The 20,535-nt window shown below is 48.0% G+C and overlaps 1 protein-coding gene across 2 annotated transcripts in view; it reads left to right on the plus strand.

Moving 5' to 3' along the window:
• The window catches only part of LOC119967846 (NACHT, LRR and PYD domains-containing protein 3-like), an 89,381-nt gene that overhangs the window by 24,102 nt on the left and 44,744 nt on the right, over positions 1 to 20,535 (plus strand). For both annotated transcript variants that reach the window (XM_038800889.1, XM_038800890.1), the window contains exons 4-5: positions 13,597 to 13,768; positions 13,865 to 13,930. In XM_038800889.1, coding sequence (XP_038656817.1) covers positions 13,597 to 13,768; positions 13,865 to 13,930 — 238 coding nt within the window. The remainder of the gene's footprint in view (positions 1 to 13,596; positions 13,769 to 13,864; positions 13,931 to 20,535) is intronic.

Consider the following 20,535-nt stretch of genomic DNA (forward strand, 5'->3'; position numbering starts at 1 on the left):
GTTAAAAGATTTTCTTAGCTTTTGAATGTCCTACATGAAGGGAGAAAGGCCTGGCTCTGGGTCACTGTCTGTGTGGAGTTTGCACATTCTCCCCATGCTTGCGTGGGTTTCGTCCCCACAACCCAAAGATGTGCAGGGTGGGTGGATTGGCCACACTAAATTGCCCCTTAATTGGAAAAAATGAATTGGGTACTCGACATTTTTTGTTTTAAAAATGAAGGGAGAAAGGCAATCATCAAGGCTGAGGTTTTGTAGAAAATTCAGAGAGTCCTCAGAAATGCATTTTAATCCAGAATATATGGCCGATTACAAAAGAGAAGACCTGAATTAGGGAATAGGTAGTGATGGAAAAGAGCAATTTTTGCAACACTGGAACCAAAGTGTTAGGGTACATTCCTCAAGCCTAGTTGGATTATTGACTATATTATTACAGATTCTGATCAGGGCATAGAAAGTGAAGAGACTCCGTACACTTCACATTGGTGTGTGTTGGAGAATTATGAGAAGCAGTTTACGCAGATAAATGGATGACTGAATATTAACAAAAAGACACCAGGAAACTACCCAAAATTGGTGCTCGAGTAGAGAGTAACATATATGCCAGAAAGTCCAGAAATGAAAGGAGTAGAGGTTGTAGTTTGACTTTAGAAGGACTTTAGAACATGCTAGGAATGCCATGAGACATGGAAGCCCTTATAATTGAGACGATTGACCAATTAGAAGATAATTTGATAAAGATGCCACACATGATTGATACACTGAATTGGCAGACAGTGTACAGCCAGCCACGGTTCATGGCACCGTGGCTGGCTCTGCTGCACAGCAGGGCAGGAAGAAAAATGGCAGGGCTATAGTGATAGGGGACTCGATCGTAAGGGGAATAGACAGGCGGTTCTGTGGACGTAATCGAGACTCCAGGATGGTATGTTGCCTCCCTGGTGCAAGGGTCAAGGATGTCTCGGAGCGGCTGCAGGACATTCTAGGGGGGGAGGGTGAACAGCCAGCTGTCGTGGTGCACATAGGCACCAACGATATAGGTAAAAAACGGGATGAGGTCCTACAAGCGGAATTCAGGGAGTTAGGAGTTAAACTAAAAAGTAGGACCTCAAAGGTAATAATCTCAGGATTGCTACCAGTGCCACGAGCTAGTCAGAGTAGGAATGTCAGGATAGATAGGATGAATGTGTGGCTCGAGAGATGGTGCAAGAGGGAGGGATTCAAATTCCTGGGGCATTGGGACCGGTTCTGGGGGAGGTGGGACCAGTACAAACCGGACGGTCTGCACTTGGGCAGGACTGGAACCGATGTCCTAGGGGGGGTGTTTTCTAGAGCTGTTGGGGAGGGTTTAAACTAATGTGGCAGGGGGATGGGAACCAATGCTGGAAGTTGGAAGGTAGTAAAACAGGGACAGAAACAAAAGGAAGTAAGGGGAAAAGGGCAAGGCAGAGAAGACATAGTCAGAAATCCATAAGGGCGACAGTACAAGGTACAGTGACTGAGGGGAGCACAGTGAATAGGCCCAGTAATAACAAAAGGAATAAAACTGGAGATGTTAAGATTCAAAACAGAGGTAAAAAAACCAACATAAGTGTACTTTACCTGAATGCTCGTAGTATTCGGAATAAAGTAAATGAGTTGGTGGCACAAATCATCGTGAAGGACTATGATTTAGTGGCCATTACTGAAACATGGTTAAAGGATGGTCACGACTGGGAGTTAAATATCCGAGGGTATCAAACTATTCGGAAGGACAGAGTGGATGGTAAGGGAGGTGGTGTTGCTCTGTTATTTAAGGATGACATCCGGGCAATAGTAAGGGATGACATCGGTGCTATGGAGGATAAGGTTGAATCCATTTGGGTGGAAATCAGGAATAGTAAGGCGGAAAAGTCACTGATAGGAGTAGTCTATCGGCCACCAAATAGTAACGAGATGGTGGGGCAGGCAATAAACAAAGAAATAACTGATGCATGTAGAAATGGTACAGCAGTTATCATGGGGGATTTTAATCTACATGTCGATTGGTTTAACCAGGTCGGTCAGGGCAACCGTGAGGAGGAGTTTATAGAATGTATCCGCGATAGTTTCCTAGAACAGTATGTGATGGAACCTACGAGGGAACAAGCGGTCCTGGATCTTGTCCTGTGTAATGAGACAGGATTGATTCATGATCTCATAGTTAGGGATCCTCTCGGAAGGAGCGATCACAATATGGTGGAATTTAAAATACAGATGGAGGGTGAGAAAGTAAAATCAAATACTAGTGTTTTGTGTTTAAACAAGGGAGATTACAAGGGGATGAGAGAAGAACTAGCTAAGGTAGACTGGGAGCTAAGACTTTATGGTGGAACAGTTGAGGAACAGTGGAGAACCTTCCAAGCGATTTTTCACAGTGCTCAGCAAAGGTTTATACCAACAAAAAGGAAGGACGGAAGAAAGAGGGAAAATCGACCGTGGATATCTAAGGAAATAAGGGAGAGTATCAAATTGAAGGAAAAAGCATATAAAGTGGCAAAGATTGCTGGGAGATTAGAGGACTGGGAAATCTTTAGGGGGCAACAGAAAGCTACTAAAAAAGCTATAAAGAAGAGTAAGATAGAGTATGAGAGTAAACTTGCTCAGAATATAAAAACAGACAGTAAAAGGTTTTACAAATATATAAGACAAAAAAGAGTGGCTAAGGTAAATATTGGTCCTTTAGAGGATGAGAAGGGAGTTTTAATAATGGGAAATGAGGAAATGGCTGAGGAACTGAACAGGTTTTTTGGGTCGGTCTTCACAGTGGAAGACACAAATAACATGCCAGTGACTGATAGAAATGAGGCTATGACAGGTGAGGACCTTGAGACGATTGTTATCACTAAGGAGGGAGTGATGGGCAAGCTAATGGGGCTAAAGGTAGACAAGTCTCCTGGCCCTGATGGAATGCATCCCAGAGTGCTAAAAGAGATGGCTAGGGAAATTGCAGATGCACTAGTGATAATTTACCGAAATTCACTAGACTCTGGGGTGGTCCCGGTGGATTGGAAATTAGCAAACGTGACACCACTGTTTAAAAAAGGAGGTAGGCAGAAAGCAGGAAATTATAGGCCAGTGAGTTTAACTTCGGTAATAGGGAAGATGCTGGAATCTATCATCAAGGAAGAAATTGCGAGGCATCTGGATAGAAATTGTCCCATTGGGCAGACGCAGCATGGGTTCGTAAAAGGCAGGTCGTGCCTAACTAATTTAGTGGAATTTTTTGAGGACATTACCAGTGCAGTAGATAACGGGGAGCCGATGGATGTGGTATATCTGGATTTCCAGAAAGCCTTTGACAAGGTGCCACACAAAAGGTTGCTGCATAAGATAAAGATGCATGGCATTAAGGGTAAAGTAGTAGCATGGATAGAGGATTGGTTAATTAATAGAAAGCAAAGAGTTGGGATAAATGGGTGTTTCTCTGGTTGGCAATCAGTAGCTAGTGGTGTCCCTCAGGGATCCGTGTTGGGCCCACAATTGTTCACAATTTACATTGATGATTTGGAGTTGGGGACCAAGGGCAATGTGTCCAAGTTTGCAGATGACACTAAGATGAGTGGTAAAGCGAAAAGTGCAGAGGATACTGGAAGTCTGCAGAGGGATTTGGATAGGTTAAGTGAATGGGCTCGGGTCTGGCAGATGGAATACAATGTTGACAAATGTGAGGTTATCCATTTTGGTAGGAATAACAGCAAACGGGATTATTATTTAAACGATAAAATATTAAAGCATGCCGCTGTTCAGAGAGACTTGGGTGTGCTAGTGCATGAGTCACAGAAGGTTGGTTTACAAGTGCAACAGGTGATTAAGAAGGCAAATGGAATTTTGTCCTTCATTGCTAGAGGGATGGAGTTTAAGACTAGGGAGGTTATGTTGCAATTGTATAAGGTGTTAGTGCGGCCACACCTGAGTATTGTGTTCAGTTTTGGTCTCCTTACTTGAGAAAGGACGTACTGGCGCTGGAGGGTGTGCAGAGGAGATTCACTAGGTTAATCCCAGAGCTGAAGGGGTTGGATTATGAGGAGAGGTTGAGTAGACTGGGACTGTACTCGTTGGAATTTAGAAGGATGAGGGGGGATCTTATAGAAACATTTAAAATTATGAAGGGAATAGATAGGATAGATGCGGGCAGGTTGTTTCCACTGGCGGGTGACAGCAGAACTAGGGGGCATAGCCTCAAAATAAGGGGAAGTAGATTTAGAACTGAGTTTAGGAGGAACTTCTTCACCCAAAGGGTTGTGAATCTATGGAATTCCTTGCCCAGTGAAGCAGTTGAGGCTCCTTCATTTCATGTTTTTAAGGTAAAGATAGATAGTTTTTTGAAGAATAAAGGGATTAAGGGTTATGGTGTTCGGGCCGGAAAGTGGAGCTGAGTCCACAAAAGATCAGCCATGATCTCATTGAATGGCGGAGCAGGCTCGAGGGGCCAGATGGCCTACTCCTGCTCCTATTTCTTATGTTCTTATGTTCTTATCTCACAAGGGGATAAGGACAGAAAAGGTACTTCCTGATGGCACATACAAGGCTAAAGCTAGACCAGCACCAAGGGGTTTCGAAGAAAGACTTGGTGATCAAGGTGTCAGGGTGAAATTTCACTTTCCCACCACAGGTGGGAATGATCTGTTGAGCTGCTTGCAGAAAAATACTTTTCACTGTACCTCTGTACACGTGACAATAAACAAATCCAATCCAGGAAAAGTGAGTTTGAAGATTTTCTTCAATGTTTTGGTAACATATTCCTGGAAATGTTATGCGACTGACATAAAAGCTGCATTTTTGCAGGGTGAGAAGTATTTTCAAAACTACCTCGGGAATCTGGTGAAACAGAAGGAAAAGTGGGGAAATTGCATGTGTGTTATGGGCTCAATGACCCTTCAAGGGTATGATATTTCTCAGTTGGTTCATCCTGTTGAGAACAGGTTTTTTCACCTAAAGCCAGATACAGGCAGTTCTATTGGTATCAAGGAGAAACCTGCAGGAATCTTTATAATGCATGTTGATGATTATCTGTGGGGAGGACCTGCGGAATTTGAGCAATGGGTGATTGATAAAACAAAGGAGGAATGTAAGGTTGGAAGTTGGCCTTTGAGGGCCTTTAAATATATAGAGTGAGACATTTGTTAGCTTCCAGCTACTGTTGAGTAAAGATTCAAGAATTCTGCTCCATTTTACAAAGACCTTCATTCTCATTGAACACAGCTCTGTACAAAACTCAATCACCACATGACATGCCCACAAAGATCACCTGCAGCCTCTTTACATATCAGTTTCAATTATAGGATACTTAACATCAATGAAATATCTAATTGGAATGACTATTAACCCATTCCTTAACAACATTAAGCAGAATAAGTCGGGAGAGATCTTAAATCAACAAGTTTTATTTGGAAAACCTCAATTACATCCCAATAGATCAGGTAGGTCCTCACAAAAAATAGGATAGACCAATTAAGAAGTTTTGAGTGGACAGTTACACTAGTTCTTCACTCTGGCTACAGCTATTGCTAGTTGTTTAATATTCATTTACTATATGCGGGTGTCGCTGGCTAGGCAGCATTTTTTTGCGCGCACAATTTTAGAGCCTTGGGTAATCCAGAGATATGAGGTTTATCACTTTTAGCAGTACTTCAAAAGCCAGTCTTCCAGGTGCATATTCTAGGAGAGCGGGGTTTATCCTGGAGGGAAGGAATAATAAATTTGTCCTTTAGCCTTGGAAGTGAAGAAAATAAAAAAGGTATTTAAAAGCACCTTAACTGCTGAAACACGGGTATTAGTAGAAGCAATAAACATGGGGGTTTACTTACCTGAGACTGAAAGAAATACTATACAAGGGGAAATATGAGGAAAGTTTGCCCTTGGAATGCTACATGGAAACCCGTTCTCTTTGGGACAGTGTTTTGTTCACACTGGAAAAAGGTTATGAATTGACTTTGTGGCATAAAAGAAATGTTGCAGAGATGAGAGAATTCCAAATAAAATAGGTGGATGGAAGTCACCAATTGTCAGACTGTTTTATACAGAGAGGTACTTGCTCAAGAAATTATTTGATCTATGGGAGGAGAGGATGCCTTGTGTTACAATGAGGAAATTAAAAACCAGTATTTTGTTCGATTGTTTTGTAATTATTTATATGTGGTAAAGAAAGGGAAAACATTTAAAGAAGGGGAGAAATGTGGGTTTTATTAATCGGCATTGGGATTTGTTAAAGCGGTACGGTGGCACAGTAGTTAGCACAGCTGCCTCACAGCACCAGAGACCCAGGTTCGATTCCAGAATTGGGTGACTGGTGGAATTTGCACATCCTCCCCATGTCTGTGTGGGTTTCCTCTGAGTGCTTTGGTTTCCCTCCACAATCCAAAGGTGTCTAGGTTAGGTGGGTTGACCATGCTAAATTGCCCCTTAGTAGGTGGGAGGGGTAGACCTGTGGAGATTCACGCGCCCAGGAGAAAGGGAATTATCGTTTTTCTCCACTTAAAGTGTACTCGCAGAGTGATTACTTTCTTATGAGTTGAACTCTGCTGGCTGGGGTTAGGGCGGCCAAATATTCAGCGGTAGTGATCTCGGAACATGCCCTGCATTGGGTGGACCCGGAGCTGGGAGTCGGTCCGGGGCACCGCAAGTGGGTGGTAGTTAGATGTAAGGTTGTTGTGAAACTTGGAGGTCTGTGTGAGGAATTCTAGGGCTATAAAGGAATGCATTGAAAGTGGTGATCAGGGCAGAGATTATGGCAGATAAGGCACATACGGACGTGGAAGCTAGGGCGGAGAGCAGAAATTGGTGGAAAGTGTGGATCGAGGTAAGCAAGGGATCCGACCCCGGAATTGTTGGTGTGCAGGAAGGAACTGCAAATGCACTTCGACTTGATGCCAATGGACAGGGCGGTACCACCTTCTCTTCGGGATCTGTGAGCAGGAGAAATTCAGAGAGCAGTTGGGAAGGAAGTGATATATAAAAACTTGCCTTGGGGATTATGAGGCCTTCACTTCGGGAGCAGCTAGGAAAGTAAGTGATAGTCTGTGTGTTAAGACTGGGGTAAGAAAACTGAAAAATGACATCATGGGAGGGTTGTGACTTGATTGGCTAATAAGCTGTAGTAGATTTGGAAATCCATTTAAATTACTGGTTATAAATTGCGTTCAGGCTGAGGTAATAAGGAGAGAGGTATTAAAGTTTCAAAAGAAATTTTAAGAAACAGATTAGAAACAAATTAAAATAGAAATGGGAGGTTCAAGTGATGTGTTGTTCCTGCATGATGTGGGAGCTGGTAGACTCTACTGTGGTTCCTAGTGTCCACGTCTGTAGTAAGTGTTGGTTGTTCGAGGAACTCCGGCTCGGAATTATGAGCTGGATTCTGAGCTTCGGTGACTGCACCATATCAGGGAGGGGGAGAGTTACCTGGACGCTGTGATTCAGGAGGCAGTCACACCCTTTAGAGTAACTACCTTGAATTCGGCTAGTGACCAGGGAAAGGAGTGTGTAGGTGCGAGTGAGGCAAGTAGAGGGATCCAGGAGGTAGGGTTTCAGAAGCCTCAGCCCATGAGCTTGTCCAACAGGTTCTAGATTCTTGCTCCCTGTGTGGACGGGAACAGGGACTGCAGGGAGGATGAGTAAACTACCCACAGCCCTCTGGTACAGGGAGCCGTTCAAGTCGGGGGAGAGAAAAGAGATGCAGTCGTAATTGGGGTTAGTATAGATAGGTACATTAAAACTGTTCTTTGTGACCAGCATTAAGAATCGCAAAGGTTGTGTTGTCTGCCTGGTGCTAAGGTTCGGGATATCTCATCTGGGCTGCAGAGGAACTTGGAGTGGGAGGATAAAGATCCAGTTGTTGTGGTCCACGCAGATACTAATGACAGGTCGAACAAGGCCAGAGGTTCTGCTAAGGGAGTATAAACAGCTAGCAGCTAAATTAAGAAGCAGAACCTAAAAGGTAATGATCTCGGGATTACTACCTGAGCCATGAGTTTATTGGCACAGGGTCAATAGATTAAGGAGGGAAATACGTGGCTCAAACATTGGCGTGGGAGGAATAGGTTTGAATTAATGGGACATTGGCATCAGTACTGGGGCGGTCTTCATCTGAATCAAGCTGGGACCAGAGTCCTGGCGAATCGCAAAATTAGGGCGGTAGATAGGGCTTTAAACTTAATAGTGATGGGGAGGGTTCAGTTGTATGGTGAATTAGAAAAACAAAGTTAAAGAAGGTGAAGTGCAGGTTAATGACGAGAACTTTAAGCTAGTTAAAGGAGCCGAGGGCTCAAGAGGTTAGTAAAGATTTTCGACCACGAAATGGAACAGAGATCGAAGGTGGCAGGAATCTAACTTCAGGCAGAGCAAAAAAGGTGACAAATATGAGGAGGTAAGTAGTCACTGCAGGACTGGCGGTGTTGTGCCTAAATGCAAGCAGTATATAGAACAAGTTAAATGAGCTTGTTGCGCACATTGAAATTGTACAATGTTGTGGGCAGCCCAGAGAGGTAGCTGCAAGGTGTTCAGGACTGGCATCAATATCCAAGGATATGTGTTGTATCGAAAGGCGAAGCAGATGGGAAAAGGGGGTGGGGTTTCATTGATAGTAAGGAATGAAATGAAATCATAGCCTAATGCGATTACAGGATCAGAAGGCATAGAATCTGTTGAGGAATCGCAAAGGTAAAAAGACCCTGATAGGAGCTACGTGAAGGTCCCCTAGTAGTAGTCAGGATGTGGGGCAGAAAATAAATCAGGAGATAGAAAGGGCACATAAGAAAGGCAATGTTACAATAATCATGGGGGACTTCAATATGCAGGAGAACTGGGAAAATCAGGTTGGTGGTGCATCCCAAGAAAAGGAATTTGTAGATTGTCGAAGGGATGAATTTTGGAGCAGCTTGTGACAGAGCCCACTAGGGAACAGGCAATTTCGCAGCATAGCGAGGCTGCAGGTCGTGAGTGGGTGCAGGGGCCCTCCGAAGCGGAGGGTGAGGCTCTTGAGGTTGCATTGGAAGTCTAGGCCTAATAAGAGTGGCGCGTTTAAGTTAGCTGGTAATATATAAAAAGATAAGAGAGAGGCAAGAATAGTCATTGGATCACTGGAAAATGAGGCCAGAGAAGTAGTAATAGAAAACAAAGAAATAGCAGAGGAACTGAAAGGCTGGACTGAATGGACTACACCCCAGGATTCTAAAGGAGATAACTGAGGAGATTGTGAAGGCATTGGTGGTGATGTTTCAGGAATCACTGCAGGCAGGTAGGGTCCTAGAGGATTGGAAAATGGCTAATGTAGCACCCCTGTTTAAGAAGGGAGGGAGGCAGAAGATGGGAAATTATAGACTGGTTAGCATGACTTTGATCAATGGTAAGATTTTAGAGTCCATTATTAAAGATGAGATTGCGGAGTACTTGGAAGTGCATGATAAAATAAGACTGAGTCAGCACGGCTTCATCAAGGGGAGGCCATGTCTGACAAATCTGTTAGAATTTTTTGAGGAGGTTACAAGGAAGTTGGACAAAGGAGAACCAGTGGATGTGATCTATTTAGATTTCCAGTAGGTCTTTGACAAGATGCTGCACAGGAGGCTGTTCAAGAAGTTAAGAGCCCATGCTTTTAAGGGTAAGATCTTGGCATGGATAGAGGTTTGGCTGACTTGCCAAATGTGAACGGTGTTAGGGAGGCCCAACCAATCACACTCTCATGTTCTGGAGATGCCCCAGACTCCACACGGACAGTGACCCAGAGCCGGGATCGAACCTGGGACCTCAGCGCCGTGAGGCGGTTGTGCTAACCACTAGGCCACCGTGCTGCCCATGTGGTCACTGTTCCCCAAGGTTTCCTTCACCTCAAGTTCCCTAACCAAGTCTGCCTCATCACATATCACTAAATCCAGACACTAACAATCCGAGGCGCTAGTTACTCGAAGTTCAAACTCTACGTTTTGCCCGAGCTCTGCGCTGCGAATTCCCCCCCCCCCCCCTCCTCTCTTTGCCAATCTCACTAAGGACTGTAAACCCGTAGCCACTCGTAGCAGGCGGTATAGCCTGCAGGATAGGGTATTTGTCAGAGCAGAGGTCCGAAGGCTACTCAGTGAGGGGGTTATAGAGGCCAGCAATAGTCCCTGGAGAGCTCAGGTGGTGGTCGTTAAGACCGGGGAAAAATTCCGTATGGTGGTCGACTACAGTCAGACTATAAATAGATTTGCGCTCCTCGACGCGTATCCCCTCCCCAGGATTGCAGACATGGTAAACCAGATCGCCCAGTACCGGCTCTTTTCCACGGTGGATCTGAAGTCTGCATACCACCAGCTCCCAATCCACCCGGAGGACCGCCACTACACGGCATTCGAGGCCGATGGCCGCCTCTTCCATTTCCTCCGGGTTCCTTTCGGCGTCACCAATGGGGTCTCGGTGTTCCAACGAGCAATGGACCAAATGGTGGACCAGTATGGGCTGCGTGCCACGTTTCCGTACTTGGACAATGTCACCATCTGCGGCTATGACCAGCAGGACCACGACGCCAACCTCCACCGTTTTCTCCAGACGGCACAGAAACTGAACCTCACGCACAACAAGGAGAAATGCGTTTTCCGCACATCCAGACTAGCCATCCTCGGCTATGTCGTGGAAAACAGAGTCCTGGGCCCCGACCCGGACCGTATGCACCCCCTCTTAGAATTCCCTCCCCCTCATTGTCCCAAGGCCCTCAAACGGTGCTTGGGATTTTTTTCCTACTACGCCCAGTGGGTCCCTCAATATGCGGACAAAACCCAGCCACTCTTTAGGACCACACAATTTCCCCTGTCAGCCGAGGCACGCCAGGCCTTCGACGGCATCAAGGAGGACATCGCCAAAGCGGCCATGCGGGCGGTGGATGAATCCACCCCATTTCAGGTAGAGAGCGACGCCTCAGAGGTAGCTCTTGCAGCCACGTTAAATCAGGCAGGGAGACCAGTTGCAATTTTCTCCTGTACCCTCTCCGCTTCAGAACTCCGACACTCCTCAGTCCAGAAAGAAGCACAAGCCATTGTGGAGGCTATCCGTCACTGGAGGCACTACCTCGCAGGTAGGAGATTCACCCTCATCACCGACCAAAGATCGGTTGCCTTCATGTTCGACAACTCGCAAAGGGGCAAAATAAAAAACGATAAAATTCTGAGGTGGAGGATCAAACTCTCCACCTACAATTACGATATCAAATATTGACCCGGGAAGCTCAACGAGCCTCCGGATGCCCTATCCCGCGGGACATGCGCCAGCGTACAGATCGACCGATTAAAAGTCATCCACAATGACCTCTGAAACCCTGGGGTCACCCGGCTCGCCCACTACATCAGGGCCCGAAACCTGCCTTTCTCCAACGAGGAGGTAAAAGCGGTCACCAGGGACTGCCCGATCTGTGCGGAGTACAAACCGCACTTCTGTAGACCAGACAGGGCCCACCTGGTCAAGGCTTCTAGGCCCTTTGAACGCCTGGCGATTGATTTCAAAGGGCCACTCCCCTCAACTAACAAGAACGTTTACTTCTTAAATGTCGTAGACGAGTTCTCCCGTTTCCCATTCGCTATCCCGTGCGCCGACATGACCTCCCAAACAGTCATTAGGGCCCTGCATAGCATCTTCACCCTGTTTGGTTTCCCCAGTTACGTACACAGCGACCGGGGTTCGTCCTTCATGCGCGACAAGCTGCGTCAGTACCTGCTCGAAAAGGGCATTGCCTCGAGCAGGACTACCAGCTACAACCCCAGGGGGAACGGGCAGGTGGAGAGGGAGAATGCAAACCCTACTGACCCTCCGGTCTAGAAAGCTCCAAGTCTCCCAGTGGCAGGAAGTCCTCCCAGACGCGCTCCACGCTATTAGGTCCCTTTTGTGTACGGCGACCAACCAGACCCCTCACGAGAGGCTCTTCATTTTTTCCATGGGCACTACCACGGGGGTCTCGCTTCCGGCATGGCTGAGGACGCCGGGCCCCGTACTCCTGAGGAAACACGTCAGAGCGCACAAAACCGACCCCCTTGTTGAGAAGGTGCGCGTGCTCCACTCCAACCCCAGTACGCATTTATCGAGTTCCCTGACGGCCGTCAGGACACTGTATCCCTCCGGGATCTGGCACCTGCCGGATCCAGCGTCCCCCCCTACCCCCACAAAAGGATCTCCCACCCTACACCCCATGCTGCCGCTCCTGAGCCCACGAGCTCGCTCCACCAGTTCCGCGCCGGCCAGCGCCCCCAGTCCCCGGTCGAGCCAGGAGAGTATGAAGCTCGGATACAACCCTCCCTGGAGTCCCCCATCGTACCCCAGCACACCACACCCATCCAGCCACCGCAAGAGGTTGCAACCCCGGTACTCCGCAGATCTCAGCGGACAATTGGACCAGGAAAAAGATTGACTTTATAGACTAGACCACCACCCCTGCCGGACTTGATTTTTTTGAAGGGGGTGAATGTGGTGAATGTAATATATGTTAATATATATGTTAATTCACACTATTGTTGTAAGCGCAGTAGCGCTGTCCTACCACTAGGGGGAGTAGCACTGGGAGCACTTAGGAACTTGTACTGACTCCTCCCCCTTGTACGACTCCTCCCCCTAGTGCAGCTGTATAAGTACCGGTGTCCAGAGTCAGCCTGGGTCACTACGAGTTCATCGACAGGTAACAGGCTGGCTCTGAAGTAAGTCAATTAAAGCCTAGATTCACATCGGAAACACGTGTCTGGTGAATTGATGGTTCCATCGGTTCTTACTCTCGTTTTACCTGTCTCACGTCCAGCGGGGAACATGCCTCTTCTGACAGTCGCCCGTACTAAGTCACTAAACTCTCTCCAGTAAAGAAACCAGCTGGTCGTAGTTTTTTTCTTCACCAATTGATGTGTGTCCGATTTAACAGTCTACGTCTAGTTGCACATGTTTGAAGGTGATAGATCCTAGGACCCAACCTCGAGTAGCTCTTGCAGTAATGGCCTCTGGCTGAGGTGGCTGATCTCCGAATTGACGACCATGTTCCTTTGCACAAGGAATGAGTCCAACAAGTGAAGAGTTTTCCTGAAGAACGGCCATTAAGTCTGAAGGGCAAAACAGGCTCTCTTTTCTGATTGGCCTACTTCTAATTTCCATCATAAGTTTGTAGAATTTTGGCTCATGTTCAGAGTGGATCAGGTTCTGGTCTAATGACTGCTGTCTGTGCTCCAAAGAAGTGGAAAATTCCATCCTTCCTTTCTCATTATCAGTGTTTATCTTTCACTCTTAAGGGGCCTCACGGTAGCATGGTGGTTAGCATCAATGCTTCACAGCTCCAGGGTCCCAGGTTCGATTCCCGGCTGGGTCACTGTCTGTGTGGAGTCTGCATGTCCTCCCCGTGTGTGCGTGGGTTTCCTCCGGGTGCTCCGGTTTCCTCCCACAGTCCAAAGATGTGCGGGTTAGGTGGATTGGCCATGTTAAATTGCCCGTAGTGTAAGGTTAATGGGGGGATTTGTTGGGTTACGGGTAACGTGAGTTTAAGTGGGGTGATCATTGCTCGGCACAACATCGAGGGCCGAAGGGCCTGTTCTGTGCTGTACTGTTCTATATTCTACTTCTCGGTATATTGATTATTATTCTTTACAGAAAATCATTGAGCTCGTGGAGAAGGGAAACCGGACAGACAGTTCCAAACTTCTCCTAAAACTGGTGATGGAGAAAGGATCTCGGGCCCGAAGGGTGATGTGGGAATCCTTTGTGAAAATGCGTCATGCGGTCCCAAAGCTGGATAAAATACTGAAAGAAATACAGCAACTCGGTAAGGTAAAATCAGTGAATTCAATTTCAGATTCAATCTCTGCAGATATTATAATAAACAGCTCATCTTTCTTAAAATCTTAACTTATTTCAACAGGTTCTAATCAATTTGACTTTCTGAACCTTGTCCGAGGTACATCCGAAGTCCCTAGTATACTGGAAGGTAAGAGATGATATGGAAATTTCATCCTGTTTAATTTCACTTTGAGGAATCAGAATTTTTGACTGTAACTATTTGAGTTTCCAAATCTGGGAGTTGGATGCAGATGCTGGAAGTACAATTCAAAATTCTTTAGATTCATCTTCATTCCTCGACTATTCTGCATCGATTAAACTTCCAATTTATAAGAATGTCATTTCACCAAATCAAACTGCTGATTGTCATTACGAATGTATTTAATACAGAGGCTCCTGATACACTGTGAAACCCTGTACACACCTGGCAGGATCCTGATACACTGTGAAACCCTGTACACACCTGGCAGGGTCCTGATACACTGTGAAACCCTGTACACACCTGGCAGGATCCTGATATACTGTGAAACCCTGTACACACCTGGCAGGGTCCTGATACAATGTGAAACCCTGTACACACCTGGCAGGATCCTGATACACTTGAAACCCTGGACACACCTGGCAGGATCCTGATACACTGAAACCCTGTACACACCTGGCAGGACCCTGATACACTGTGAAACCCTGTACACACCTGGCAGGGTCCTGATACACTGTGAAACCTTGTACACACCTGTCAGGATCCTGATACACTGTGAAACCCTGTACACACCTGGCAGGATCCTGATACACTGTGAAACCTTGTACACACCTGTCAGGATCCTGATACAGTGTGAAACCCCTTACACACCTGGCAGGGTCCTGATGCACTGTGAAACCCTGTACACACCTGGCAGGATCCTGGTACACTGTGAAACCCTGTACACACCTGGCAGGATCCTGATACACTGTGAAACCCTGTACACACCTGGCAGGATCCTGATACATTGTGAAACCCTGTACACACCTGGCAGGATCCTGATACACTGTGAAACCCTGTACACACCTGGCAGGATCCTGATACACTGTGAAACCTTGTACACACCTGGCAGGATCCTGATACACTGTGAAACCCCGTACACAGCTGGCAGGGTCCTGATACACTGTGAAACCCTGTACACACCTGGCAGGATCCTGATACACTGAAACCCTGTACACACCTGGCAGGATCCTGATACACTGTGAAACTCCGTACACACCTGGCAGGATCCTGATACACTGTGAAACCCTGTACACACCTGGCTGGATCCTGATAACCTGTGAAACCCTGTACACACCTGGCAGCATTCTGATACACTGTGACACCCTGTACACACCTGGCAGGATCCTGATACACTGTGACACCCTGTACACACCTGGCAGGATCCTGATACACTGTGACACCCTGTACACACCTGGCAGGATCCTGATACACTGTGAAACCCTGTACACACCTGGCAGGATCCTGATACACTGTGAAACCCTGTAGACACCTGGCAGGATCCTGATACACTGTGAAACCCTGTACACACCTGGCAGGATCCTGATACACTGTGAAACCCCGTACACTCCTGGCAGGATCCTGATACACTGAAACCCAGTACACACCTGGCAGGATCCTGATACACTGTGAAACCCTGTACACACCTGGCAGGGTCCAGATACACTGAAACCCTGTACACACCTGGCAGGATCCTGATACACTGCGAAACCCTGTACACACCTGGCAGGATCCTGATACACTGTGAAACCCTGTACACACCTGGCAGGATCCTGAGACACTGTGAAACCCTGTACACACCCGGCTGGATCCTGATAAACTGTGAAACCCTGTACACACCTGGCAGCATTCTGATACACTGAAACCCTGTACACACCTGGCAGGATCCTGATACACTGTGAAACCCTGTACACACCTGGCAGGGTCCTGATACACTGTGAAACCTTGTACACACCTGTCAGGATCCTGATACACTGTGAAACCCTGTACACACCTGGCAGGATCCTGATACACTGTGAAACCTTGTACACACCTTACAGGATCCTGCTACATTGTGAAACCCTGTACACACCTGGCAGGATCCTGATACACTGTGAAACCCTGTACACACCTGGCAGGATCCTGATACACTGTGAAACCCTGTACACACCTGGCAGGATCCTGATACACTGTGAAACCCTGTACACACCTGGCAGGATCCTGATACACTGTGAAACCCCGTACACAGCTGGCAGGGTCCTGATACACTGTGAAACCCTGTACACACCTGGCAGGATCCTGATACACTGTGAAACCCCGTACACTCCTGGCAGGATCCTGATACACTGAAACCCAGTACACACCTGGCAGGATCCTGATACACTGTGAAACCCTGTACACACCTGGCAGGGTCCAGATACACTGAAACCCTGTACACACCTGGCAGGATCCTGATACACTGTGAAACCCTGTACACACCTGGCAGGATCCTGATACACTGTGAAACCCTGTACACACCTGGCAGGATCCTGAGACACTGTGAAACCCTGTACACACCCGGCTGGATCCTGATAAACTGTGAAACCCTGTACACACCTGGCAGCATTCTGATACACTGAAACCCTGTACACACCTGGCAGGATCCTGATACACTGTGAAACCCTGTACACACCTGGCAGGGTCCTGATACACTGTGAAACCTTGTACACACCTGTCAGGATCCTGATACACTGTGAAACCCTGTACACACCTGGCAGGATCCTGATACACTGTGAAACCTTGTACACACCTTACAGGATCCTGCTACATTGTGAAACCCTGTACACACCTGGCAGGATCCTGATACACTGTGAAACCCTGTACACACCTGGCAGGATCCTGATACACTGTGAAACCCTGTACACACCTGGCAGGATCCTGATACACTGTGAAACCCTGTACACACCTGGCAGGATCCTGATACACTGTGAAACCCCGTACACAGCTGGCAGGGTCCTGATACACTGTGAAACCCTGTACACACCTGGCAGGATCCTGATACACTGAAACCCTGTACACACCTGGCAGGATCCTGATACACTGTGAAACTCCGTACACACCTGGCAGGATCCTGATACACTGTGAAACCCTGTACACACCTGCCTGGATCCTGATAAACTGTGAAACCCTGTACACACCTGGCAGCATTCTGATACACTGTGAAACCCTGTACACACCTGGCAGGATCCTGATACACTGAAACCCCGTATACACCTGGCAGGATCCTGATACACTGTGAAACCCTGTACACACCTGGCAGGATCCTGATACACTGTGAAACCCTGTACACACCTGGCAGGATCCTGATACACTGTGAAACCCTGTACACACCTGGCAGGATCCTGATACACTGTGAAACCCTGTACACACCCGGCAGGGTCCTGATACACTGTAAAACCCCGTACACACCTGGCAGGATCCTGATACACTGTGAAACCCCGTACACACCTGGCAGGACCCTGATACACTGAAACCCTGTACACACCTGGCAGGATCCTGATACACTGAAACCCTGTACACACCTGGCAGGATCGTGATACACTGAAACCCCGTACACACCTGGCAGGATCCTGATACACTGTGAAACCCTGTACACACCTGGCAGGATCCTGATACACTGTGAAACCCTGTACACACCTGGCAGGACCCTGATACACTGTGAAACCCTGTACACACCTGGCAGGATCCTGATACACTGTGAAACCCTGTACACACCTGGCAGGACCCTGATACACTGAAACCCCGTACACACCTGGCAGGATCCTGATACACTGTGTAACCCTGTACACACCTGGCAGGATCCTGATACACTGTGAAACCCCGTACACACCTGGCAGGATCCTGATACATTGTGAAACCCCGTACACACCTGGCAGGATCCTGATACACTGTGTAACCCTGTACACACCTGGCAGGATCCTGATACGCTGTGAAACCCTGGACACACCTGGCAGGATCCAGATACACTGTGACACCCTGTACACACCTGGCAGGATCCTGATACACTGTGACACCCTGTACACACCTGGCAGGATCCTGATACACTGTGACACCCTGTACACACCTGGCAGGATCCTGATACACTGTGACACCCTGTACACACCTGGCAGGATCCTGATACACTGTGAAACCCTGGACACACCTGGCAGGATCCTGATACACTGAAACCCAGTACACACCTGGCAGGATCCTGATACACTGTGAAACCCTGTACACACCTGGCAGGGTCCAGATACACTGTGAAACCCTGTACACACCTGGCAGGGTCCAGATACACTGAAACCCAGTACACACCTGGCAGGATCCTGATACACTGTGAAACCCTGTACATACCTGGCAGGATCCTGATACACTGAAACCCCGTACACACCTGGCAGGGTCCAGATACACTGTGAAACCCCGTACACACCCGGCAGGGTCCTGATACACTAAAACCCCGTACACACCTGGCAGGATCCTGATACACTGTGAAACCCCGTACACACCTGGCAGGATCCTGATACACTGTGAAACCCTGTACACACCTGGCAGGATCCTGATACACTGTGAAACCCTGTACACACCCGGCAGGGTCCTGATACACTAAAACCCCGTACACACCTGGCAGGATCCTGATACACTGTGAAACCCCGTACACACCTGGCAGGATCCTGATACACTGTGAAACCCCGTACACACCTGGCAGGATCCTGATACACTGTGAAAACCCGTACACACCTGGCAGGATCCTGATATACTGAAACCCTGTACACACCTGGCAGGATCCTGATACACTGAAACCCTGTACACACCTGGCAGGATCCTGATACACTGTGAAACCCTGTACACACCTGGCAGGACCCTGATACATTGTGAAACCCCGTACACACCTGGCAGGATCCTGATACACTGTGTAACCCTGTACACACCTGGCAGGATCCTGATACACTGTGTAACCCTGTACACACCTGGCAGGATCCTGATACACTGTGAAACCCTGTCCCCACCTGGCAGGATCCTGATACACTGTGAAACCCTGGACACACCTGGCAGGATCCTGATACACTGAAACCCCGTACACACCTGGCAGGATCCTGATACACTGTGACACCCTGTACACACCTGGCAGGATCCTGATACACTGTGAAACCCTGTACACACCCGGCAGGATCCTGATACACTGTGAAACCCAGTACACACCTGGCAGGATCCTGATACACTGTGAAACCCTGTACACACCTGGCAGGATCCTGATACACTGTGAAACCCTGTACACACCCGGCAGGGTCCTGATACACTAAAACCCCGTACACACCTGGCAGGATCCTGATACACTGTGAAACCCTGTACACACCTGGCAGGATCCTGATACACTGAAACCCCGTACACACCTGGCAGGATCCTGATACACTGTGAAACCCCGTACACACCTGGCAGGATCCTGATACACTGTGAAACCCCGTACACACCTGGCAGGATCCTGATACACTGTGAAAACCCGTACACACCTGGCAGGATCCTGATATACTGAAACCCTGTACACACCTGGCAGGATCCTGATACACTGAAACCCTGTACACACCTGGCAGGATCCTGATACACTGAAACCCTGTACACACCTGGCAGGATCCTGATACACTGAAACCCCGTACACACCTGGCAGGATCCTGATACACTGTGAAACCCTGTACACACCTGGCAGGACCCTGATACATTGTGAAACCCCGTACACACCTGGCAGGATCCTGATACACTGTGTAACCCTGTACACACCTGGCAGGATCCTGATACACTGTGTAACCCTGTACACACCTGGCAGGATCCTGATACACTGTGAAACCCTGTCCCCACCTGGCAGGATCCTGATACACTGTGAAACCCTGGACACACCTGGCAGGATCCAGATACACTGAAACCCCGTACACACCTGGCAGGATCCTGATACACTGTGACACCCTGTACACACCTGGCAGGATCCTGATACACTGTGAAACCCTGTACACACCCGGCAGGATCCTGATACACTGTGAAACCCAGTACACACCTGGCAGGATCCTGATACACTGTGACACCCTGTACACACCTGGCAGGATCCTGATACACTGTGAAACCCTGTACACACCTGGCAGGATCCTGATACACTGTGAAACCCTGTACACACCTGGCAGGATCCTGATACACTGTGAAACCCTGTACACTCCTGGCAGGATCCTGATACACTGAAACCCAGTACACACCTGGCAGGATCCTGATACACTGTGAAACCCTGTACACACCTGGCAGCATTCTGATACACTGTCAAACCCTGTACACACCTGGCAGGATCCTGATACACTGAAACCCTGTACACACCTGGCAGGATCCTGATACACTGTGAAACCCTGGACACACCTGGCAGGATCCTGATACACTGAAACCCCGTACACACCTGGCAGGATCCTGATACACTGTGACACCCTGTACACACCTGGCAGGATCCTGATACACTGTGAAACCCTGTACACACCCTGGCAGGATCCTGATACACTGTGAAACCCAGTACACACCTGGCAGGATCCTGATACACTGTGACACCCTGTACACACCTGGCAGGATCCTGATACACTGTGAAACCCTGTACACACCTGGCAGGATCCTGATACACTGTGAAACCCTGTACACACCTGGCAGGATCCTGATACACTGTGAAACCCTGTACACACCTGGCAGGATCCTGATACACTGTGAAACCCTGTACA

The sequence above is a fragment of the Scyliorhinus canicula genome, chromosome 6, assembly GCF_902713615.1.
Source record: "Scyliorhinus canicula chromosome 6, sScyCan1.1, whole genome shotgun sequence".
Taxonomy (NCBI): Eukaryota; Metazoa; Chordata; class Chondrichthyes; order Carcharhiniformes; family Scyliorhinidae; genus Scyliorhinus; species Scyliorhinus canicula.